The following is a 26,394-nucleotide window of genomic DNA, read 5'->3' as shown; positions in this document are numbered from 1 at the left end:
ATATGGCAAATAAAGCCCGCCTTCTAATAGAGAAGCCAATCGTAGATCACTATATGGCGAATAAAGCCCGCCTTCTAGTAAAGAAGCCAATCATCGTTGACTATATGGCGAATAAAGCCTACCTTCTAGTAGAAGAAGCCAATCGTCTATCACTATATGGCAAATAAAACCTGCCTTCTAATAGAGAAGCCAATCGTCGTTGACTATATGGCGACTAAAGCCCTCCTTCTAGTAGAGAAGCCAATTGTTGATCATTATATGGCGACTAAAGCCTGCCTTCAATCGTGGATCATTATATGACGACTAAAGTCCTCCTTCTAGTAGAAAAGCCAATCGTTGAACAATATATGGGGAATAAAGCCCGCCTTCTAGTAGAGAAGCCAATCGTCAATCATTATATGGCCACTAAAGCCCTCCTTCAAGTAAAGAAGCCAATTGTCGATCACTTTACGGCAAAAAAAGCCCGCCTTAAAGTACAGGAGCCAATCATCGATCCCTATAGACTGACGATACTTCAGAGAAGGGGCTCGGACTAGATGTGAGTTTCTGCAGGTTTTGTATGATTTGAACGTTTAATAATGAAACTAAAGAGACAGATGTAGTTTAATTGTATTGGTGATTCCAAATATGAAATTCAATCGTACGCTTGGCAAGCGGTTTTGGAGAATTTGATGTCTCCCCATTCAGACAGAATGCCTGAGCATACTGCCGAGAGGCATTTTAAAGATGGCAAAACTCCACACAGAAATGTCAACTGACCCAACTGGGACTCGAACCAGCGACATTCTTGCTGTGAGGTGACAGTGCTAACCACGGAGCCACTGGGTTACCCCTACAATTATATCTGGAAAAAAAGAATAACAATACAAAAAAGAATAAACAAAATAAACAAACAAACAAAATGAATCCCACATGTACTGTATTCATATTCATTTTATTAATTTTGTCCACTTATAGTGTCATATTTACCCCATCGGGCTTAAATTCCCCCTCCGCCCTTCCCTCAACAAAATCCAACTGACGCAGTCAACGTCTTGATTAAATACCATTTATATAATAACAAAACCCAGCTCTGACACCAAAACCGAAATTAACAATCGACAAACATTAGTAATCAGTGAGGACGATTTCCAACATTCGCTACACTACAGAGTAGAAATTCAAATAAATAACAGGAATCTTCTCATTTGTTCGCTCGACGTCGATGAGGCGGTTTGCAAAAGAAAAGGACGCGAGCGAGAGACAGAGCTTCCGTCTCTTGCCTCTTGTGTTTCTGCATAGTAAAAGATCTGCACACGGACGTCTAAAAAGGCAATGAACGAGACTCTAAAGTACCATTTCTGTGCATAGTTGTAACAAAAGACAGACGAATCTTTGATCTACTTCAGCAGTGGAGTGCATAGATAGAGATAAAGTGAGAGATGGAGTTCCTGAGAGGAGAGAAAGAGAAAAAAAGAGGAGAGCGACGTCAATCCTTCGTTTTGAGAAAACACTAGGACTTCCCTTTGCATGTGTGTGTGTGGTTGTGGATGTGATCTTGCTGCGCCTCCAGGGTTTCTCTTTCAGTATTTAATCCACACTGACAGAGAAAGAGAGAGAGAGAATGTTCAGTTACATCACTTCCTGGTGTCGTCAGGCTTCAGCCATGTTCCATCTTCGTCCACTTCCTTTTGGACGACGAGGAGCATCTCTGCTACATCCTGAGAGAGTTGTTCAGTAAGAAATGACCTGAAATTGAGGAGGAAAAGTTGTTTTTTATTATCATTTGATAATACATACACCAAAAAATGAAATTAAAGAGGACCTATTGTGCAAAAATGGCTTTTATAAGCAGTTGTGTTGTGACGGAAGGTGAATATAGCCAGCCGCTAATAGTAAAATTTTATTAAATAAATAATCGTACATTATGAAAACAGTCTGCGGAAACAGTTTGATTGACATTCTACCATTGTACATGTCATCAGAGGGAGAAAGCCCCGCCCATTAGTGACGATCTTTCCCCCATAGAGTGGAGGAAGTATGATGCCAATTTATTTATAAAAACCCGAAAGCAAGTTAGCATTATAGGAGTCCCGGTTTTCTTCGGTTTTTTGAATGGGATTTCAATTAAATCGCTTAAATACCGTTCATGGCTACCACCTATTCACGTTTTATTCTACGACATAAAACACATCAGTTACATGTCACTCTTGAGTTTTATTTTATTTTTATCGGTTACGCTTCTTTAAAAAGACAGTAGCTATCAAGTTGCTAAATGGGACTACAGGCGGTGTCGGAGACATTATACATCATCGAGCTGAACTGGAGTGTGTTTACGAAAACCATTGTTAGCTAACCAAGGTCGCAAGTTCCGCTGTTTATAAACTTAGTTTGTTGATTTGGCATTTCCCAAATCCGTCGTTCCAACGAACATTCACAAACTGCATCGCAAACTTGTACGCTTGCAACTACACCTCTAGAGCTGTGGTTTGATGCATAATTCCTGGCTGTGTTCTATTCCTTGTTACCTCTTATGCTAGAGCTGCACGATTAATCAAAAAAAGATCGTGACGTTGATTCGACCCTCTCGACAATCTTAATCCAGCATTTCTACGATTCTGACAATCATATTTTTTTTTACGTTAAGTAGAGATGCAAAGACTGCCATACAAATCTTCCTGTTCTTTTACATACAATGCTCAGCAACGTGAACATCTCCAAACAGTGTAAAAAGTGTCACATACTGTATTAATAAGGTATAATTCACCCAAAAATGCCATTTCTGTCTTCATGTATTAATGTATTCGCAGCTGCGAAATCGCCAGTGACGTGAGCGGTTACCTCAGAGTGGGCGGGCGCTCGCCTGTGAATAAGTGAACAGAACCTGCATAGGCTGTGAATAACAGGTAATTGAGCTGTAAATAACATTCAGTTTGTTTAACAGAGCGATTGTTTGGGAGTCGCACAAGAAATATGAACCGCACTTAACAGTGAAAATAAAACCGAAAGCGTGCACATCATTTAAATAATCATATCGCATTTTAGATCGCATTAACTGTCATTTTAACGTGATCAAGTGATTTTTCATGTTTTTTCTTCATCTGAACACATTTAACTCTTTCATAACTGCAATATTTACACTCCTCCTTAAAATGTATAGCAGATGTGACTGTATGTGCTGCTTTTCGCTGTACTTCGTGACAAAAAAAAAAAAAAGAATATTTAATGTTGTTCTTTGTCTATGATGGAACTTGTAGGCATTTGACAGACTTGTCCCCTTACACCTCATTTTTGTTGTCTTTTACTGAGGCATGCATGCGAGGGATACACTTATTTATTTGTTGATAATATATAGTGTGGATTATGATGAAATAAAGTGAAAGGGTAAATCTTTGTCATAGACCATATTTCTGAAAAAAAGCTTGAAAAGTTCTCTGCCGCAGGGTGGTGCTGATGTCACAGGCGAGCCCCAACTAATAAAAGTTGTATTTTCATGTGAGGATTATCTGGCTGGACAAAAAGTAATGAACAATAGCCCCTTTCACACATTCAGACCTTTCCGGAAAATTGCCGGCAATTTTCCGGAAAGGCTGTATGTGTGAACAGGTCCTTTTTGAAAATACCGGTAAATTCGTTCTGGCTATTTTCCGGAAAGAGAAGTTGTAACATTACCGGCAATTTGCCGGAATGCTGCGCTGTGTGAATGCAAAAGGAAGATTACCGTAATAAGCGCGTGCACGTCTAGAACGTGCTGACGTGAGACGTCTGCTTTAGCCAATCACAACAGTCAGACGCGTTTACGTCCGCGCGGTTCATGAGAATAAAAGCCTTTGAATATTTTTCCAGACACATTTAGCTGCTAAAAGTTAGTCAGATCACGTTTATATGTTCTTCTTAATGCCAACTGTGTAAATAATCATCGATGAGATGCTTATGATAAGCCGTTGTTTGTTTACCTTCAAGCTTTGCGTGTGCCTGTGAAAACAGCCTGTGCCTTATGAACATCTCGACATGAGAAAGTGATCCTGCGAAAGTTGTTCACAATATTGATCATCCACAGAGTTTGTAATTTAGTCAAATGTTTACAAATACAAGCGCAGCCGTTTAAAGCTCATTTGTGGTGAATGATGTCAGAATTTACCGGTATTTTGGAATGGATGTGTGAATGCTCTTTTCCGGAAAATTTCCGTAACGTCCTCGCCTGTGTGAACAGCGCTTTTTTGAATATACCAGTAAAGTCGTTCCGGAAATTTTCCAGATATTTACCGGTATCACTGTGTGAAAGGGGCTATTGTTTGAACACAGAGCTTATTATTTGCAATCTTCGAAAAGCCAATGGAAAAATCCTATGGGGATTTTATCAAGGGAACCAGGTTTATGCTAGCAGCCGATTTACAAGGTGACGTCATAGTTCCTACACTCTATTGGCATTCGATGTGTTTGAATCTGCCACTATGCTGACACAGGCATCTGTAGCTCCGCCCTCTTTTGAAAAAGAGCAAAATCTCATTTGAATTTAAAGTGACAGTTACCCAATGTCACAATTAGGATCAAAGCCTAAAAGGGGCAGTTTCAAAGAGTAATATAACATTATTTGTGTGGTATTTTTTACACTTTACAAACACACACTGGGGACATCAGTGACTTATTTTACATCTTGTAAAAAGGGCATAACCTCTTTAAATGATAAAATATACTCATATTACAAAAAATTCCAACATATACTATGTTCAAATTAATTTTATCCACTTACAGATTCAAATTTACCCTGTTGTGTTTAACTTCATCCCTAGCTTCAAAACAAGATAAATTGTGGGTCGGATTTACACACAGTTTTTTTACGTGCTTTTTGTCCTGTCGGTATTTACCAAACATGCGCAATGAAGAATAGTGTGAAAAAGAAATGGACACAGCTTTTTATGCACATATTGACCTTCCTGAACATGCATTTACATGAGTTTCCTGGTCAGATTTTATGGCAGGAGAGTATTTAAATGAAAAGTTTTTGCTCCTTAAACCACATTAGTTGTGTCATTATTTATTGCCTATAAAAATTGTCTTTTACCATTGCTTGTGAAAGGTTTTTGACAATGTCTTGTGGTCACTTAAGGGTGATTTTATAATTGCAGGTAGGCTTTGTGTGCAAAGTCATCTTTTTTTTTTTTTATAAAGAATTGTTAGATTTTACATTATTTATAAAATGTGTTATTTATTTTCATAGATCACAAGATGTCAATTACCTCTCGTTGATAAGATGATAAGCACTGAAAGGTGTGTGTGTAGACTCAGAGAAAATATTTAATTAAAAAAGACCTTACAAGTAGAGTTATTTTGTAAACTGCCAAAACTGTTAACACAGTTTCAAAATGACACAGATCCCACATTAATCAAATTTTATTTTTTTTTATCCTGGTTTAGTTAGTGCCATGTGCCCAAAGTATTTATGCAAGCTAGTAGACTTTTGGGCTAAAGAATTACAGTTTTGTGTACAGTGTATAAGTGTTTTTTGCTGTAAGTTCTGTTACTGTTACCCATTTAAGGTAACAGTGTTGACATTATGTAACAGATGTGCGTGTATCCACAAGTGAAATGTCATCATGGTTTGAAGTGTTGAAATGTAAGAAACAGAAAGCAATTTTCTTTAAACAAGGTTTTAACTCATTTCATTCTTCATTGTTACTTCTACACATTACCTAATTTGTCTATAACAGAGCACACAAACAATACTATACAGAAATAATTTGTTCCCTAAAAGCAAAAAAAAAAAGTAATTATAACAATCTCTGTTTGGCTAAGCACTGACTTATTCAAAACCATGTAAATCCTTAATAGGATATCCTTTCAGTGAGATTCTGGAGGGAATTGCAGTTAATAAAAAGTGCTTTCCCCTAAATATTTGAAATGCCAAATGTACCTGCAATTGTAGAATCATAGTCAATAGTCTATTTTGTGAATATGCTTATTCTTTGACTAATAAATAAATATATAGCCCTAAATAAAATATAACTATACTTTTTCAATGTGTACAATAGCTGCTTTTATTAAATAACTATACCTTTAATAAAGTAGTAGGCTAACTGACATCATGAATAATGGTTATTTTCTTAGCACACCCACGTACAGTTGCAGTCAGAATTATTAGCCCCCCTGAATTATTAGCCGCCCTGTTTATTTTTTCCCCAATTTCTGTTTAACGAGAGATATTTTTTCAACACATTTCTAAACATAATAGTTTTAATAACTCATTTCTATTAGCTGATTTATTTTATCTTTGCCATGATGACAGTAAATAATATTTGACTAGATACTTTCAGACACTTCTATACAGCTTAAAGTAACATTTAAAGGCTTAACTAGGGTAATTAGGTTAACTATGCAAGTTAGGGTAATTATGCAATTTATTGTGTAACGATGGTTTGTTCTGTAGACCAGGGGTTCCCAAACTTTTTAGCCCGCGACCCCCATGATAAATGCTTTGCTGCCCCACGACCCCCCATCCCCTCCCCTTTAAGGATTAGGGGTGAGGAGTGTGTGCATATTACATGCCATAAAGTGCATATCATATGCACGCAAAAACTCATTTTGGCGTATACGCACTTTCATGAGATCGGGCTCATACAATAAATGCTAAACACAAATGTAATCTGTAAGACGATTTTAATAATTCAGCAACTTGAGAAAATAAATCAAGATCACTGTTTAAAACAGACTTATCTAAAACGTTTAATTCTACAAACACACATTAATATCTTGCCTTTATTCTAAAACAGAACTGACCTATAACTTCGGTCAAACAGAAGATTATTTGCATTTTTTCATTTATGAAGAGGACAGTAATTCAGAGAACATTGTGTCACCCAGTTACATTTCATTTGTTCAACTGTTTTAAAAGACTAAATCAGAACTACTTTAATTAAACTATGACCGAATTTACCATAACAATATTTACAGAAAAGACAGAATATTTTCTTTAGCCATAAGACTCTGATGTTTTGACCTCAGTTCATGTGTTTAGTTACTTTTGCGCGCACACACACATGCGGGGTCCTTAAGGACAGGTTTGGGAACCACTTTAATGTGATGGGTGCGCGCTGTGAGCTGAGCAAAGCAGATCCAGTCTGGGTTTAGTTTTGGAGATGGCAACACGGAGATCATCTTCCACATTAAGACGCAATCTATGTTTATTTTTTTATGTAAGTTAGTGCGGAGAAAGTCTTCTCGCATAAATTAGTTGATTTAAATGGCATCAGTGTATCCAAAGCGGCTTTGGAAAGCTGCGGGTACTCATCCTTCACCGAAATCCAGAACTCGTCCAGCGTTTTTGAGTCAAAAAGTGTCCTCAAGGTTCGATCAGATAAAAGTTCAATCAACGCGTCCTCCGTGTCACACGTCAGATGGTTTGCGGTGGCACTGAAAGGGGATCGAATCCAATCGTGTTTTTCTTGCGTACCTTCCTCTGGAAAGTACTTGTTAAAATGATCCAGAAGGGTTTGGAGATGTTCAGTAATAGACTCCCTGACAATATTTACACTCAATGTATTTTCCTCGAGGAATTCGTCTAGTGTGGTGAACATGTCTATGCGCCCAGTTTCCACTCGTTCTTTCCACCTCTTCACTTTGCGCACAAATGCCTGCACTTTATCATTAAGAGACAGGATGCTCGTGTTTTCGCCCTGCAGTGACATGTTAAGTCCGTTCAGTTTTTCAAATATAGATGACAAATATGCCAGCTTTGTAACCCAGCCAGGATCAGTGAGGTGCTCGGCGAGAGGAGATCTTTGGTCAGTGAGGAAAATGCGCACCCTTAGCAGAAGTGGAGGGCATTTCTTGCGGCTCACCCTCACTGACCTCCGCTGTCCTCTCGGATGTTCCCTCCGCAACTGCAGTTTTCGCACCATCAACCGGCCTCACCTGTGAATTTTCTCCCTCTCTCGGTTTTTCTGTTGTGGATATTAAACACCGTTTCATTTTTAAAGCAGGTATTATGTATTTGTAGCCTCCAACATTTAGCTTTAGCAAAAAAAAAAAAAAAAGCGGGACGTTGTCTTGCTGCGCGTGATGTATGTAGCTTGATTGTGATTGACGCTGACGTAATCTCGTAATGTCTGGGACAAAATTACACATTTAATTAAAATTTAAATTATGTTTTTATTTATTTTATTTATTTTTATCAGTGTTTTCTGCAAACACTTTTTAACAAGTATTGAATTAAATTAAAACATTTTCCCACTTTTTTTTAAAATACAAATCATCTCGCGACCCCTGCGCCAGGGTCCCGCGACCCCCGACCCCCACTTTGGGAACCACTGCTGTAGACTATCGAATAGCGTAAAGGGGCTAATAATTTTGACCTTAAAATGTTTTTTTTAAAAATTAAAAATTGATTTTATTCTAGCCAAAATTAAACAAATAAGACTTTCTCCAGAAGACAAAATATTATCAGACATACTATGAAAATTTCCTTAGTCTGTAAAACATAATTTGGGAAATATATATATATATATATATATATATATATATATATATATATATATATATATATATATATATATATATATATATATATTAAAAAAAAGAAATTCAAAGGGGGCTAATAATTCTGACTTCAACTATATATGTCTAGCCCCTTTTACACAGAGTAAAGATAAAAGTCATTTTAGACACATCAGCAGTCTTAGATAATATGTCAAATTTATGAAGGGTAAATGGGGTGCATAAGATCATGTAATCTGTCTGGACTGTATGTCTGCTGTTTTCTGTGATATTATGAAGCACCTGCCATTGTACAGTCCTGCTAATGTTCTTATTGAATTATCTGTTCTTTGACATTTCAATTACACATTTGACATATGACAGTACATAGGTATTATGTACTCCATCTTCCAGTGGAAAAACAGAGTACAGAAGTGCAGAAAATCATCAGTATGTAAATTTTTTTTATTTATTTAAAAATAAATTAATTAAAACTATTAAAATAATTATATTATTGAAAGTCTCACCTGAGTTCTGTTTCTCCACCTATACAGGCAGGCCCTTTTAATTTGGAGTCTAGGTTATAGAAGTGTCCGTGAACCTCTCGTACCGCCAGCCAGTGTCTCCGTCTCAGTGGGAGAGACACAATTCCCAGTGACACCCTTGACGGGACATTCAAAATGAAGCCCTGAATTTTGTCCAGGCACAAATTCTGTACTGACCTACACATAAATGAAGAAAGTTCAAGAGAAGTTTAAAAAAAAGACTTGTTTGATGTTATTTTTTCCTGGAAATCACAAAAGAAGATATTTTGAAGTATGTTTGCAACCGATAGGCTTCAGGTACTTTTCTACTGCAGGGTATGGCATGGTTTGTTTTGGTTATCCTCACTTTTGGGGGCTTTTCCACTGTGTACTGTTTTTAAAACTTGGTACTCTTTTAGTACCACCTCGGGTGAGGTTCCAAGTGAGCCGCACCATTACTAAAACATGCCGTATACAAAGATTTTCTTACTATGGAGGGGTGAAAATGTCTGTATTACCTATTATTGTGAAGCCCAAAATGCTAACTTGGTAATGTGAAGCACATCTGAACCAATCACATTGTGGCTTTTGGTCTCCAATAGAGGCAGAATTAGCACTAGCTATTATGCTATTCAGGCTAATAATTTCAAGCTTGCCTTCAAAAGGCTTTCCACATGCCCATATTGCAAATGCGCACAAGATATGTCCATGAGAATCGTCACTACCAGCATCACTGGATTTGTTATAAAACAAACAAAAACAAACACTACATTTAAAAAGTCAGCAGTTGGTTCACAAAACACAAGACTAACCTGTCTTTATACCCTTACTCACTTTACTTCGGCTAAGTCCCTGCTTTATCAAAAACCACATGGGAAGAACATGCAAACTCCACAGAGAAAGGCAACCCGGTACAGCTGGGATTCAAACCAGTGATCTTCTTGCTGTGAGGTAGGGCTGTGCAATTAATCGAAATCGAATTGCAATTTGAAACGTTGCGATTAGTTAAATCGCAAGAGGCTGCAGTATAAAATATTTATATGTATATATGTAAAGAAGAATAACGAATAACATCTGAGGTGATGTGCTTCGAAACCAGTCCGCTATGCTTCAGAAAATAAACATGCTATGCTTTCTGCGAGCATTGCAGACATGGTATTAGTTGTCGTGAACTATGCCACATTACACTAAAAGAAATGATTGAATCTTGCGTCACATTGTCCATTTGCTATTTACAACTCCCCATGACACCCTACGTCAAGGAAATCGCGCCGAAATCGTGTGATCTAACCGGGGCTTTATAAATAGCCAACTGAGTTAGCACACTTTTGTTCTGCCCAATCAGAATTGGGCAGCTGAACTATGCTCACAAAAAAAAAAGAAAACAAACAGGAAGTCGCTGACAAGTGGGATTGTGGCACCTGCATTCATGGACGAATTAATATCAAAGAAAAACAGCAGTTGTTTTATGGGAATATTTTGGTTTCAAAGTCACAGACACCGAACAAAAACAGGTCATTTTTAAGAGCTATTGCAGAATTGTTGCCACGGCTTACAGATTATTTGAGCTGAAGCTTGAATTAAATTGAAATCAGCTTGAAGCTTGAATTAAATCGTAAATCAAAAAGCAATATTTGACAAAAATAAATAAATAAACAAAAAAAAAAAAAAAAAAATCACAATTAGATGTTTTCCCCAAATCCCACAGCCCTACTGTGAGGCTCCCCTTTATCCCACCACAAGAAAAAGATGGCTGAAATGGCAGCATCAGTGTCAGTAGAAGAGGTCCAGATGTTCCTCTCATTGGTAGACAGTAAAGGCAGAGCAATTACAGTAATAATCTCTCCCCCCCTCTCCCCCCACCCACATTAAGTGGTAATAAACTGCAGTGGAAATGAAAACCCGAACAATAGTGAACTAAAGTGAGACAACAGTACAGTGCCATAAATGGAAAAGCTAATATTGATTTCCATAGTATTTGTTTACTACTATGAATGTCAATTGCCATCATTTTCTGTCATTCTTCAAAATATCTTCTTTTGTGTTTAGCAAAAATAAATTAATGAAGCGTTTTCACACTCACCTGCGCTTGTCCCACCAGACAGCAGCGAGTCCTCGACTCTGCAAAGCTGCCATGATGACATTGACATCATAGTTTCCCGTGCCCAGCACTGAGCGGTGTGGATTCATTACACACTGCGGGGCAAGTCTGCAAGGAACAAGCACATCTTTGGTTTAGAGTAAAGCTGCACGATATTGGACAAAATCTGATATTGCAATATTTTATTTTTCTGTGATAAATATAGTGATATGAATACAGTTTCACAAAAAGTTTCCTGGGGGGTCTAACAGGATATAGGTACAGAAATTAAATAATCAAAATGCAAAAAAGCTTTTCTTACTTTGTTTTGTCTCGTTTTTAGGTAAACATCTAAACATTCTTAGAGCAAGTAACAATATTGTTTTGTTTTTAACTTCAGAACAAATAGGTCCAAATTAAAAGTTTTTCCTTTAAACAGCCAGTGGGGCAAGCAAAATAGTCTTGTTTTTGCTTTGAAATGTAGATATTCAGACTAGAAACAAGATACAAATTCTAAGTGAGAAAATCTATTTTGTATAAATCATATAGATTCTGTGTTAATACAGTAATTACATACATTATAAATAAATACATTTCTGTATCTCCGGGTCAACTGTAGTTCAGAGTCAACATTGCATATCTTGCGATGTGACTATTGCGAATACGTACATTGCAATAACGATGCTGAAATGATATATATTGTGCAGCCCTAGTTTGGAGAATATAGAACAACAGTGAGAGAAGCAATGACATGAGAATTAAAATGTGTCTTGATCATTCTACATATAACAGCTCTTTGTTTCTAATCCTGCAAGTTTCAACACTTCAAACATCCTACTTATTATTAACCAAACATTCATTAAATCAAGCTGTAATAATGACTCAATTGCCAATAAAGTGACATTATGTCACATTGGTTGATTTGCATATACTCCACCTTCAGAATTCAGGCTCGGCCCACTGGCATGGACTTTTGTAGGATCTTAGTAGATTTAATTTGATTGTTTGAGTTTTACACCATTCTAGCTTCTATGATAATTTTTTATGGTAAGAAAATGTATAGTAGATTAAGGTGTCCCGATACAAAATTTAAACTTCCTATACGATACCGATATTGCAGCCTTTAGTACGAACCAATACCAATATAAATCCGATATCAGCACAAATCATGAATACTTTACTTTTACCTATTTCGTTGAGTGGAATGTATGAACAGCTAGATCAAACTGGGAACAAAAGTCAGCAAATATGGAAATAAAAACCAACTTATTAACTATTGGTTTCATAAATGTGAACCTTAACATAACAATATATTAAAAGAATTAAAGAATAAATATTAAGATCCTGAAAAATATCTTAAATAAACAGAATATTTATTTTTAAAGTGCAAAATACTAATTAAAGGTCACTTTAGTTATTTATTTTTTACCATCAGCAAATGCTAGAAACAGCTGAGAGCAGAAACATAGGAAAAAATATGGTTAACTGACCAGCTGCTAAAGATTGAGTGTCTAAAGTGTTAATTTCTCACACAGCTTTTTGATGCATTTTTTATCCAGTTTTAAGCTGAAAAAATATCTTTCAAACTGGGCAGCAGAAATAAGTTCACTGGAAGCTATTTTTATAAGTTATTGTTAAATTAATGAAAATGTGCAGTATGGTTTGTACAAACATTTACATGATCAGATCTATTCAATCTGTGTTTGTATCATAAGAAGATTGTGGCTGTATCAATGTTCCCAAACTTATTAATTTTATAATAATATATATTGCACATATTGGGCCCTATCATACGCCCAGCGCAATGCAGCGCGGCGCAAATGTTATTTGCTAGTTTTAGCTTGATGCAAGAGTCGTTTTGCACCGCGCTGTTTAAGTAGCAAATGCATTTGCGCATATATTTGCGCCCATAGGCGTTCTGGTCTAAAAAGCAAGGCGTTCTGAGGCGCACTGCTGGTGAGTTGCTATTTTGAGAAACTATAATAGATTTTTCATTAGACCAAAACAAACCCGGTCTAAACTCCGGCGCAGAGTTGCGCCTCGCTTACACACTGCTTAATAGCCTACACACAAGATGTAGAGCAATACGCAAATATCTTTACATATGAAAAAATTAAAATATTAAGGATATATATAGGATATAAAAAGAATATATATAGGATATAAATATAAAGAATTAAAATATTACAAAACATATTATTTTTTAGCCTAAATAAATTTGAAAAATCACTGCTTTTATGTCTTCTTCATCTCGGGAGGCTTTTTCAGTTCATTCATAACAATTTGCTTTTGTATAATGTTATTATTATTAGCAGTATTATTTATTATATCCATATTTATATTTGTTTTATTAAAAACAAGCTTAGATTTGCCCACCTGTCAGGTTTTAGACCATGATGGGGCACAGCATGTGTATTAGGTTATAACTCAGGTTTTTGAATACACTTCGTTTTTATTGTTCATTTATTCGTTTGCTGGAAATTAGAACTGAATTTATATATAGTTTTGAAACAAATATTTGCGCTTACAAACAAAATTAATTATTTATAGGCTAATAATGTCTGTGCATAAAGGTTTCCCTATCCACGAGAGCGAAAAAACTGTTAACTGTTTGCTTGTGAAATGCTCAGCTTTTCCACTTACACTACGTCATGTAAATAGCAAATGCGCTTATGGCGTGACTCAGCTGGCTCTTAAAGGGAATGGGAGATAAGAATCTGATTGGTTTATTCTCAAAATACACCTATAACTCATTAAGAAAATAAACTCAACCCTTTTAGACTATGCGCCACGACCCAAAGTGGATTTTCCCATCCTTTAATTAGCAAATATGGATTCTGACATGCCCTGAATGCGTTTGCGCCCTGCGCTTTCTGTTTAGCGCATGGACCGTCAAAATAGAGCCATCATACAAACATCTTTACCAAAGCCTCTCTACTTAAAGGTTGATCTCGCGAGTCCATCATGTTTGTAGTTTGTTTACACTTTTCACCCGCGTTTGTAGTTCTCATCGAATTCACGTCCAACTAACTATGTACTGTGGGCAATATTCGCGGTTAGAGTATGGACGGTTCTACACCTAAAATTTTGACCGGAAATAGTAAACCATCCGGGAAGCCTTTGACATCCTCTTTTCAACATACTACGATTTGGGTCATACTATTTCTATTTTCAAATACTATTTAGAACGAATAGTATGCTGATTGGGATGCAGCAATGCTCTTTGCACTGGTTGCCCGTGCACTATCGTGCCACTTTTTAAATTCTTCTCTTGGTTTTTAAATCACTAAATGGTTTGACACCTTCATATCTGTCAGACCTGTTCACTGAACATCAGCCTGGTCGATCTCTTCGGTCATCAAACCAGAGACTATTATACATTCCTAATGCCTAGTTCAGACTGCGTGATTTTAGCCCCGATTTCGGCTCGCCGACAGGTTTTGAGAAATCGCAGACAAATGCCTGAAATCACAGGCAAATCGTTGCTCGTGCACATGAGTGACAATCACACAGTATGAATGATCAAAGACGCGATCTGAGAGAATCGCCGATGAGTCGCCGATGCCTGTGAGATATTTGGCATGCTAAATATCTGGAGCTGTCGGCGATTCAAATCATGCCGTGTGAATTGAGTTTTGACTGAAAGTAACATCAGCGATCGCCTACAGCCAATGAGAGAGCAGCTTTCACTTGTGTGTGTGCGTGTGTATACCTGCTGCAGGCCAGCGGGAGGCTGGGGGAGAAGTTAAAAGCGCTCTTTTTCGGTTTATTTGGACCCACGAAATGGAGGGAAAACTAGTGGAGGTTTGACGAGACTCAGGAGCAGGACCGTGTCTGTTTGACATTTCATACAGAAAGAAATTAGTTTATTATCAACGTTAAGGAGAAATGGCTAATTCCCTTTAAACCCAGGTGAGCAAATATGTACATTTTCTACCCCATTAAAGGCTTCTTTCTCATTATGTAGTTAATACCAAAAGATATACTACATGTTTTTGGCTGTGAGACGTAGTTTGGACGAAGTTGTCGGAGATTCTCCCTATAGTAAAGTCGTGCAATGTGAATGTCCATGTCGCCGAACCATCTTGCAGTGTAAACAAAGCAGCGACGAAACGCAAGCCCAGATAGTCATGCAGTGTGAAAACATCTGTGACACGACTACTTTGAAAATCATGCAGTCTGAACTCGGCATAAGTCAAGGCTGAAATTCAGGGATGACAGTGCTTTTGCTGTAGCTGGTCCTAGATAGTGGAATGCTCTGCCCCTGTATTTTATTTATATCATATCTGTCTGTTTTTAAATCTAGGTTGAAAACTTGCCTTTTTGATTTGGCATTTTATCAGTGAGAATTGTTTGTTTTAGCTCTAATTTTATATCTTTCTCTTTGTGATTTGTATTGTATGAATGGTATGAATGGTACGAATTTCCATTTAGTAAAAAAAAATGGTGTTACATTTAGAAAGACACTAAACTCAAAATACTACACAATATGATTGAGTGTTTAAATCCATAGTGTGTAGTATGTCATTTGGGACGCATAAAGCCATCAGCTGTACTGGATCTGAGAGCCACTGCATTCAAATATGCAAGTTAATAATTTAACAATGCTTTGTCTTTGAATGACATTTTTTATATGTATGCTGTCTTTCACTTGCTATCATGTGCAATAGCGAGGGGATGTTGGTATTGTTTCCTATGCAATGATGTGAGCCGATCCAAACAGTGTCCATTACCTGAGAGGCTTTTAAAGACCCCACAGCCTCATAGAATTGTAAAATGCCTAGTGTCCACTGAGGGGTGGGGTTCAGTACAGTAGTTTGATTGAGTATGGATCACCCTGATCAGGCTTGTGTTTCCATTGCCAATAGAACCGTAACATGGTGGCGTCGTGTACAACAGAACAAACAGAAAGCCATTGGTTCTGTTCTGTTCACATATCATGCTTATCGTTCGTTACGTGGAACAAGTTTTTTCCTTTACAGCAGGGGGCACCAATCTTGGTCCTGGAGGGCCAGTGTCCCTGCAGGATTTAGCTCCAACTTGCCTCAACACACCTGCCTGGATGTTTCAAGTATACCAAGTAAGACCTTGATTAGCTTGTTCAGGTGTGTTTGATTAGGGTTGGAGCTAAAATTTCCAGGACACCGGCCCTCCAGGAACAAGTTTGGTAACCACTGCTTTACAGTATAGGGTATATGCAGAAGTATGCAGAAGGACTTTTAGTTTTTCAGTAATCTAGGTCAAATGCTTCCAGTGAACTGTATGCCGTTATAAAATCGCTGTGTTTAATGTCTGTTTTCTTTAAAATCTTTGATCTTCACTGCCTGATTGACATAGGGTATAAAGTGGGTCTCAGAATGTACAAGAAACACTGCATTAAATTAAAATGTCTTTAAAATATGCAAATGTATTTTAACCCAGTATTTTCAATAGATTTGCCTGCTGAACCTAAACGACTTATGCTTGAACAAATAAATAACGCTTAAGTCTATTTAACTGATTTTATTTTAATTTTAATATTTAAATCAGATAAAATTGAAAACAAGTCACATTAACCGTTCACCAGAAGTTCATCAGTATGGGAAGAAACACTAGCTGTGAATATTCACTTGAAGGAAATCACGTTCTTTTTTATAAATCTCACTTTCACTTCCACCGAATTGACTGTATCACTGTCTCTCCACTCCACCAATAGCTGGTGTGTGGTGAGCGCACTGGCGTCGTTGTCCTTTGGCAGCCGTCGCATGATCCAAGTTACATTACATTACATTACATTACATTACTTTGATTATATACAGCTACTCAGCTAACAAGAAAACATATATTATTTCCTAGTTCCTCTGAAAGGCCTGCCCTCAAGTGACTCTGATTGGTCATGTGTCATAATGTGCTGTGATTCGCGGATCGGCTCCACGCCACGCCAGTAGAAGCACGCGCTTTTTGGTAAACAGTCAGTCAATCTCATGCCCGCTCTCTAAAATAAAATCTGACTAGTGTCTATAACGAGTGAAAATGGGGTGCGGCTCCTTTAAGAGAGTTTGCCATTGTGTGCGTGTCTATATGTGTGTGTGTGTGTGTGTGTGTGTGTGTGTGTCTATATTTGTGTGTGTGTGTGTGTGTGTGTGTGTGTGTGTGTGTGTATGTGAACTGCCTGTAGACGCGTGTAACACGAAAAGCGCAAGTGCACGGGATCAATGTTTATTTTTATTTTTCTCTGATGCTCGGATTAAGTTATTTTCTGTAATATACAGGGACACCGCTGATAGAAGAATAAAACACATGATGTGGGATGCAACCTGTGTGAGCCGTGATTGATTTCTGCTGCTACATGAGTTAGGTGAGCTCTCCTGTATTTTTTTAACTCAACGTGTTACACGACGACTTTCACATATATTCAGAATATGCCTGTGTAAGTAATATGAATCGTTCACATATCTTTTGCGACTTCATAATCTGAGATGTAAAACGCAGGAAAACTTGCCTATAGAGAGTTACTGCACATGCTGGTGAAGAGTGAAAAGTGAGTGTAAGTGTGTGTGTGTACAGCAGTTTGACTGATAAATATGTATTTGTAGCTAAATCCTTAGCGGTGCCAAACAGCATTTCCTATTGTTTACATCTTTGCTACAGCATACCATTAAGGCTAGACACTGTGCATGTCATGATCAATTTTAACAAATAAAAAACACTTACAGGTCGTGGCTCAGAGTTCACAGCTTCTGCTTGTTGGAGCTGCTCCTTCTTTGAGGAGATTTTAACGGAATTCAGCACTGAACTGGGAGAGATTCAGGTGGTGTTTTGTCAAATCATGCTTGCTATGTATTTTATAATTCTATGAAACATAATTAATATTGAACTGTAAGCACTTCTGTCTTTGTGTCGTGTCCTTTAAAGCTCAAATACAGAAACAGAAGAAGCTCTGTGGAAATAGCAGGTGCAATGGAGGACTGGCCATCCAGAGCCAGAGATATATACACATATATACATATATCTATGATCGGGAGTCTTTGGTCAGTTTGTTTTGTTTGTTTGCTCGTTACTACACCCGTACACAGCGATAAAGTCCAACATCTTCACATTGGCTTTAGTCCTGACTAGTGCGGTTGAATGACATTTGTCCTAGGAGTACTGTACAAACGTGGCGACGCTATTGACGCATGCTCAGGGTCCGTATGTCATATCTAGTGTATATATCTATGGATTGTCGCGTTCTGTCGCGAGTATAGCTTCTCCTTTTAGTACCGCACTGTTGTGCTAGATACCCTAACAAAAGGGCCCCAACAAAGTGATGTGGTACAGTTCGCTATTTTGATACTTCAATCAGTGGAAATAAATGTGTAACATACTGTACTAAACCATACTGCTCAGTGGAAAGGAGCCCAAAGGGTCTATCAAATATCTACCATAAAATTTGGACAAAATCAGTAGTTAGTAGAGTTCAGATGCAAAACCACTAAACTCCACTCGTGCCAAAAATGAGAATCACATTGAGTGAATGCTTTAGGCATGCACTACACCATCAACAAACAGATTTGCTTCCATTTATCAAATCATAACAGTTTGTTGGTAAAAGCCGCTAAACGCCACTTGCCTTTACAGCAAAAGCCGCTATATACCAAGAACCAATCAGAAGGCGCACATCGAATCATTTGTTTTTAAGTAATGGCACGTTGATATGCTGGCTTTTATGAGGAAAGTGTTTTATTCCGCTTTCGATTTTGATTTTAAAAGACGGAGTTTGATGAACTGGATGAGGTTGTCCCGACTGTCCTCAAAACTCTGTACATTATAAAAAAAAATAAAAATTATGTACAGTCGGAAGTGTAGCATGCATTCATAACGTGTTTTTGCACAGCAACGCTACTTTAAATGAGTCAGATTTACTATACATTAAACGGCAACTCCATTTCACGAAAGAAAGAGTTAAGATACCGTTCTTTTATCCCACAGGCATGCTATGAAGATAAACAAGAGACCAAGGGCCTGTTTCAGAAAGCAGGTTAAGTGAAAACTCAGAGTATTTTAACCCTGAAATGAGAGAAACTCTGGGTTTTCCGTTTCAAAATGGTAGGTTTGTTAAACTCGAGAAATCGGGGTAAGTCAAACCTGTTTCTGAAAGAGAGGTAACTTTAACTCAGAGTCAGTTACCGTGGTAACTTACTCTGTGAATCTAACCTGGTCCAGAGCAGGTTTTATTCTCTAAACTCTGAGTTTCTGTCGGTCTCCTCCCCTTTTGTAAAGAAGAAGCGTATTTTTCGCCTTAGCCTTACGTTTCCACCCACCTATTTTAGAGCTCATTTTGGAGATGCCCATAAAAACGATTAATGGAAACGTCATAATTCACATAAGTTTTGAAAATACGCATAATAAAACATGTGCATAACTGAGTAGGTTAAACTTTTATTTGATAAGAAAAGTTGTGCATAAACTACGAAGTGCACTTAACAAATTACAGTATGTACATTTAAAAAAGGTTTGTTAGAGATGATGATAAAAATGTGAGTGAATGGACAAACCAGCAGACTGAGCACACTGTAGAGCATCTTAAATGTTGTTTTTGGTCATTCTAAAATGCCTGAACTGTTTCAGTATTATTGTATATTATTAATTACCTCCGAGCGTCTGGACTTGGGGAGTCTCCGCATCTGGCTTCAAACGCCCCCACGTGTTCATTGCGTGTCAGCATTGTCTTGTGTCTCTGAGGCGCAAGTACATTTGTTAAATAAATAATTAATTGACGCAGCTTCTTCTACCGCAGTAAATTCTGTTTTTACTGTTAATCAGGAAGTGACGATTTTGTTCTCTTTGACTCATTGGATAAAAACGCTGCTTTATTTGCATATTTTATGCAATATTCCAGTTTTGCACAAATTTATGTAATATATTTGGATGGAAACATAGATATTGCCTACATTTTTGTCACACACAGAACAAAGTCACGTACGAGGCTTGTCCTTTTTCATACATAATTAGCTTAACCTTTGACATGTACTGTTACTAGATTAATGGGATTATTATTCTTTTTAAAAATTATTTTTAGTTCTGCTTACCTTCTAAATGTTATCAACCTCTATCACTTGATTAATAAAAAGGCAGACACACAAGTGCACTTTTTAATCTATTAAAACTGATCAACGTGTATAAAAGTGTAGAAACATTTTATAAACATCACACATTATATTCCTTTTTTTATTATACTTAAATATTTAAATACTTTAAATTAAAAATTACGCATTAACTTGAGCAGCTGTTTTCCCAGGCTGTCTCTGTTTCACTGATGGTTGCTTCTTTTTAAATATATACGCTCATATTTGCTATAACTTTGCATGAGCAGATCAAATTCAGCTGGAGAAAGAAATGCTGATCTCTTTTTTTTAAGATGTTGCCATGGTCACTCATAATATCTGCGCTCCATTGATAATGCCTTTTCATAGTCACGGTGTGCGCGCTTAACTCTGAGTTGCTCTACTCAAAGCTGATTGACCCAACTCAGATCAGCTATTCTGAAACCGAAAACTCTGAGTTTTTAATCTCTCGGTAAATCAACTTTAAACTTAAAAGTTCAAGTTTAAACTCAGAGTTGTTTGAACCTCCTTACTGAAACAGGCCCCAAGACCCTAAGTATGGTGAGAATGAATCAATGACAGTTTCTAAAATAATTTGAGAGACGTCCTCTTTTTGCCTAGTGGACCTACCTTGTGTTTTAGCTGTTAAAGGGTCACGAAACACCAAAACACATTTTTTGAGCTGTTGACAGTCGTATATGTGTCCCACACTGCTAAAAACACTATTAGGACACCTATATTTCACTAAAAAGTGTAAATTGGTTGTTTTTGCGTTATTTCAAGCAAATTCGTACTTCCGGTTTAAAACGAATTTGAGGCTGCGTCACGGCCATGACATAATAGCGTTGTATTCCAGCGTGCAGACTGGACGTCTGTGCCAGAGTGTGTCATATTACGTCTTACAGTGTGATGCATTAATGCATGAGTAAAGTTTGGTTTAAACCAATCAGCACGCTCTATTGTGCAACTTCATTAATATTCATTACTGTCACAGTGTTTAGACGGCAGAGACGCCACGTTGTGTTGGCAAAACAAGCGAGAAGTGTTGCTTTTATAGTTTGCTGCCGTTAAGTTTTGTTTTCATTTTCCCCCTGTGAGAGCACAGCTGGAGTCACGTGTGGATTAACAGTGTACGCGACGCTCGACAACAATAACTTACATGTCAAAGGAGGATTATTGTTTACCTGAGAGCTGTTCTCATCTGCAAACGCTGAGATCCGAATTCGCTTGTAGTCTCCTCTAAATAAAGACGCGGCTCTAGTTGCTGGTGATTGTCCTGTCTCTACAGATTTTGTAAGTGGGCGACCAGTGCTCTTTGTTTATTCAGTTCGTATTTTATTCGTATCAAACAAACTATTGCACAGAGTGTAAACAAGTTAGCACTACAACCAAACTATAACCTCGTGTTGGATTTTGTGACCGGATTAACACACGAGGCTTTCTGAAGCTACCTGCCGTTTGCATCAAAGTTTCCGGGAAATGCTGAGTTTTTTTTTCTCTCATTCGCCGTGCGGTATCAAACATTGCATAAAAAATACACGCTTAGAGCAGATCCTCGAATCAAATATCACGTTTGTCGCGAGGGACATGAATGAATTCCCTGAATGAAAGAGCCAAACTGCAGTTAAAGTCCACCATTTAATAATTTGGCAAATAATTCGACTACAGATGTCCATGTAAACAGTCCCTTTCTCCCCTGTGTGTGTGTGTGTGTGTTTTGACTTTGAAATTCAGCGCGCCTAAATAGACACTCCCAAACCAAGCCTCTTTTCTTCCTCCGACACTCCCCCCTAAACAGAGCTGGACACGCCCACTTTTCTGACTTTTTCCAAAGTAGAGGTGTGAAAACACCCTGATGAAACGAGGGGGTTTCATGGCCCTTTAATGTAAGCTATTTTCTAAAAGATATAATACTTTATATTACCTTTATGTCTGATCAGCGTTTTATATTAACAGACAATGCACAGATATTGATGTTTCATAATGTTTTTACACTACATTATTTCAACCTAACAAGCTTATTTTCCTATGTTTACATTGCTCTATCTACATTAAATCTAAATCCCAAATATCAGAAATGACAACAGCTTGTTAAGATTTAATTAATGTCAGTGTTAATGTTACTGATTAATGCTCTTACTTGACAGAATTCATTCATTCATTCATTCATTTTCCTTCGGCTTTGTCCCTGGTTTATCAGGGGTTACCACAGCGGAATGAACCACCACTTACTTGACAGATTTATATATTTTTAATTCTAGGTGTTTTATGTTTGGTAAAATTATTTCCAATTGCATTTTTAGTGATTTTCAACTAACTACACTGTATTGTCTCAAATGGTGGATTTAGGGGTTTTTTACAGTGGCCGGGAAGTGCAAAACAACATTACAAAGTTTGAAACACTTTTACAAAGCTCGAGACAAATTTACATTTTGAAAAACATTTTTACTTATCATTAGACACAATTACATAGGAAAAACAATTTTACAAAGGACGAAACAAATTTACATTTTAGGAAACAAATTAACAAGACGCAAAACACTTTTACAAATCCCGAAACAAATTTACAATTACAGATTCCCTACGGAAAGGGAATGTACCACACCCCGGAAGTGACGTAGAATGTACCACACACCGGTATTGACCCGGAATGTAACACACACTGTGTGACTTTGTAGACAGGTTTCCACAAGTCTACAACTATAAAAATTATGGTTTGACTAACTGCGATAAAATAAATTAGAGCTATTCTGAGAAAATATCAGCGTGAGAGTGCATAAAAACATGGAAATGCAAGTCCATGGAAACATTTAAAGCACAGCACATGTTGACTGATAAAGATACCAAAACCAATCTCAACCTGTACACCGGAGTAGCTCAGTTGGATAAGTCGGTTGATACTCATGTAGAACCTATTGACTTGGGTTCAAATCCAGTTGATGACATGTCAATTATAATAATTTCTTTAGATTAATTTTGGTTTATGCTGTTCTGCCACACAAATATTAAATCAACAATGATACACTGACACCAAGTAATTAGAATCTTTATTCGGTATGGGCATGTTTTGTTGCTGTGAAAAAGTGACCAATCTGCTAATCTGCAAACGTGGATAGTTTGCACATCTGAAAAGGGGCCTCAGTTAACACGGACACCAGTTAAACCATAACACAGGCTTCCTTCAGTTTACCGTTAAGAGTCCTCAAGCAGAGGTTTACACCGTGTAGACTTGACATCATGTTCATAATTACAGCGTACCGAGGGGATCTCGTAAAAATATTAAACACATTGATGCAGCATGTCTGGCGTTTCGGTCTGGTCCGCGTCCTTTATAAACTCTAAACACCGACCACACGCAAAGCAAAACCGTGTTAAGTTGCACAAGTGTTTGCCACAAAACGGGCAAAACAACCCTCGACCGCAGTCCATGTTCGGTCACCATAAACTTTGTTTACGCCATGTACTCCACAGCGCGAATTTACCGCGCACACCAGCAACAACAACAACGTTCCCCCGCGTCACTACCGGTGTGTGGTACATTCTATGTCACTTCGGGGTGTGGTACATTCCCTTTCCGTAGGGAATCTGTAATTGTAAATTTGTTTCGGGATTTGTAAAAGTGTTTTGCGTCATGTTAATTTGTTTTCTAAAATGTACATTTGTTTTGTCCTTGGTAAAATTGTTTTTTTCTATGTAATTGTGTCTGATGATAGGTAAACATGTTTGTCAAAATGTAAATTTGTCTCGAGCTTTGTTAAAGTGTTTCAAACTTTAATGTTGTTTTGCACTTCCCGGCCACCGTATGTTTTGCTAAAAAAGCACTGGTGGATTTAGCTAGTTTTGATGCAAAAGAAAATTGACCTTGCTAAAAAAACTAATTTTGAAATGTTTAAAGTGACATTTTGAAACAAAAAGATATTGCATTTACTAGCTAATAACCCTATCGTTATCAATAAATGAAACTTCTGAACCCAATCAGAAGCCGGGTAGGAAATGTTCATTCACAAAAAAAAAAAAAAAAAAAAGAGGTCTGATGGATTTAGAGCAGGGATCAGCAAACTTGTTCCTGGAGGGCCGGTGTCCTGCAGATTTTACCTCCAACCCTAATCAAACACACCTTAACAAGCTAATCAAGGTCTTACTAGGTATACTTGAAACACCCAGGCAGGTGTGTTGAGGCAAGTTGGAGTTAAACCCTGCAGGCCACCGGACCTCCAGGAACGAGATTGGTGACCCCTTATTTAGAGGGTTTTGCATCTGAACTCTTCAATTGTTTACACATATTTTTGCGTGGTGTGTGTAAACATGATATTAACAGTAGAAGTGACCTTCAATTTAAATGTTACAATGATTTTACAAAATCCATGCCATGACCTCTTTCAGTTAAGTTACTGTAGTCGTGTGCACGCGCGCGCGCTCACCGCTTGCAGATGTCATCGGCGGTCTCTTTAGTGAAAACTCTCTCCTGAAGCACGTTGTTCAAGGCATGGATGGCGCACAGCTCCAGTCTCTGCTTCTCATGAAACACCTCGCCCTCGCTCATGCTCACCCTGCCATCACAAACACATTCAGACCGTCCATTAACATGTAATTACGGCCAAAAACACGTTATGTACTCGCGTTCCCGTAAGCTGACAGCACATGACTGGATACATCATCATCATCATCATCGTAAACATCATCATCTCACCTTCTGGAAGACTGAATCCGCAGTGCAACGATTTATCCACTGATGCTCCTGACACGTACCGCGAAACTGATCTTTACTGGTCCATTAAACATACAATATTAAGCTGTTATTAACGAAATCTGTTGCGGTCTGTGAAAGGGGAACGCCGCCTGTTTCTTGTCCGTGAGGATCAGCCGGAAGTTGTGTTGTTGTCGCGTTGAGGGAACGCCCCGTGCGATCATGCTGCAGTTCACACGGCCGCTCCATAGGGGGACCCTCATTTTACAAAAAAATATAATAAAGAATAATAAACGAATAAATAAAATATAAAATTACATAAAAAATGATCTTGTGTGAAAGTGGAAGCTGCTAAGGATTGGAACTCCATCCCACCAACAATTAGAAGACCACTCACTTTCCGTTCTTTTCAATCTCATGTTAAAAATTGGTTATTGGCAAATCAGCATTGTCAGCATTAGTACTGTATTCTTGACACATTTGTACTGTTGTCTTTGGCTTTTTGTCCTCTTCTGCTGCCATCAGTCTGTTCTTGTCTTTTTTACTTTAACTGTATTTTATATATGAAAGTTTATTTCATGTTTAATGCTGTGCTTCTATTTTAGGTGTGACTTTTTAACATTCCATAAGGGGTCTACACATTCTTGGCTAATTCTGGCACATTTTACAGTAATGTTTATTAATGTGCATTGACCCTGTAAACAAATTAACTAAACTAAACTAAACTAAACTAAACGAAACTTAACTAAATAATCAAATTGCAATGAAGGATACGAATATATAAAAGTCATCCAGGGATCAAAATAAAAACTCAAACCCTTTTTTTCAGTTTTAGACATTACTGTAAACTGTGTGCTAATAAACTGTATAAATGTCAAAAACATTAATGTTTTATTAATATTATTATTAGTTGTAGTAACCACTGCTACTACTACTACTGCTACTACTACTACTACTACTAATAATAATAATAATAATAATAATAATAATAGATTAATATTATATATGTTGGAGCTTTAAAAATCTTTTTTTATGTATATATCTTTGCATATTTTATTCCATATTACAGTGAACAAAACATTTTAAAATAATTGTACAAATGCTATTGAAAACTATTATTATTATTATTATTATTATTATTATTAATAGAAAATAAATTACATTTTACATATTAATCATCATGCTTTTCATATTTCAATTTTAATAAGAAATGCCAAAAATACAGAACACAATAATGAGAACATAAACAACAAAAACAACAATCACAAAAACATATTAACAGATTGGTGTAGTTGTTTTTAAGCAGATTTTGTTATTATTATTATTATTATTATTATTATTAATTCAATCATTCATTTTCTTTTTGGCTTAGCCCCTTTATTAATCAAGGGTCTCCACATCGGAATTAACCACTAACTTATCCAGCATATGTTTTACGCAGCAGATTGTTGTTGTTATTGTTTTTGTTATACTGATGATGATGATGATGATGATGATGGTGATTATTATTAATATTATTGCATCAATAAACTATTATTACTAGATCAGAAAAGAGGCATGTTTTTTATTATATAATTTCACTCATTT

General features: G+C 37.1%; 1 protein-coding gene across 1 annotated transcript; it reads right to left on the bottom strand.

Annotated features, from left to right (window-relative positions):
- Positions 1-915: 915 nt before the first annotated feature.
- Positions 916-24,992, bottom strand: josd2 (Josephin domain containing 2). The gene is given in 5 exon segments (NM_200151.2): positions 916-1,728; positions 8,979-9,173; positions 11,059-11,184; positions 24,542-24,670; positions 24,811-24,992. Coding segments are annotated over 4 exon segments (555 nt in total). The 5' UTR covers positions 24,664-24,670; positions 24,811-24,992; the 3' UTR covers positions 916-1,616.
- Between the last annotated feature and the right edge of the window lie 1,402 nt (positions 24,993-26,394).

This window comes from Danio rerio, chromosome 16 (assembly GCF_049306965.1).
Source record: "Danio rerio strain Tuebingen ecotype United States chromosome 16, GRCz12tu, whole genome shotgun sequence".
NCBI classification, from domain to species: Eukaryota; Metazoa; Chordata; class Actinopteri; order Cypriniformes; family Danionidae; genus Danio; species Danio rerio.
Note: the sequence above shows the minus strand (reverse complement) of the source record. Positions and strands in the feature narration are given on the sequence as shown.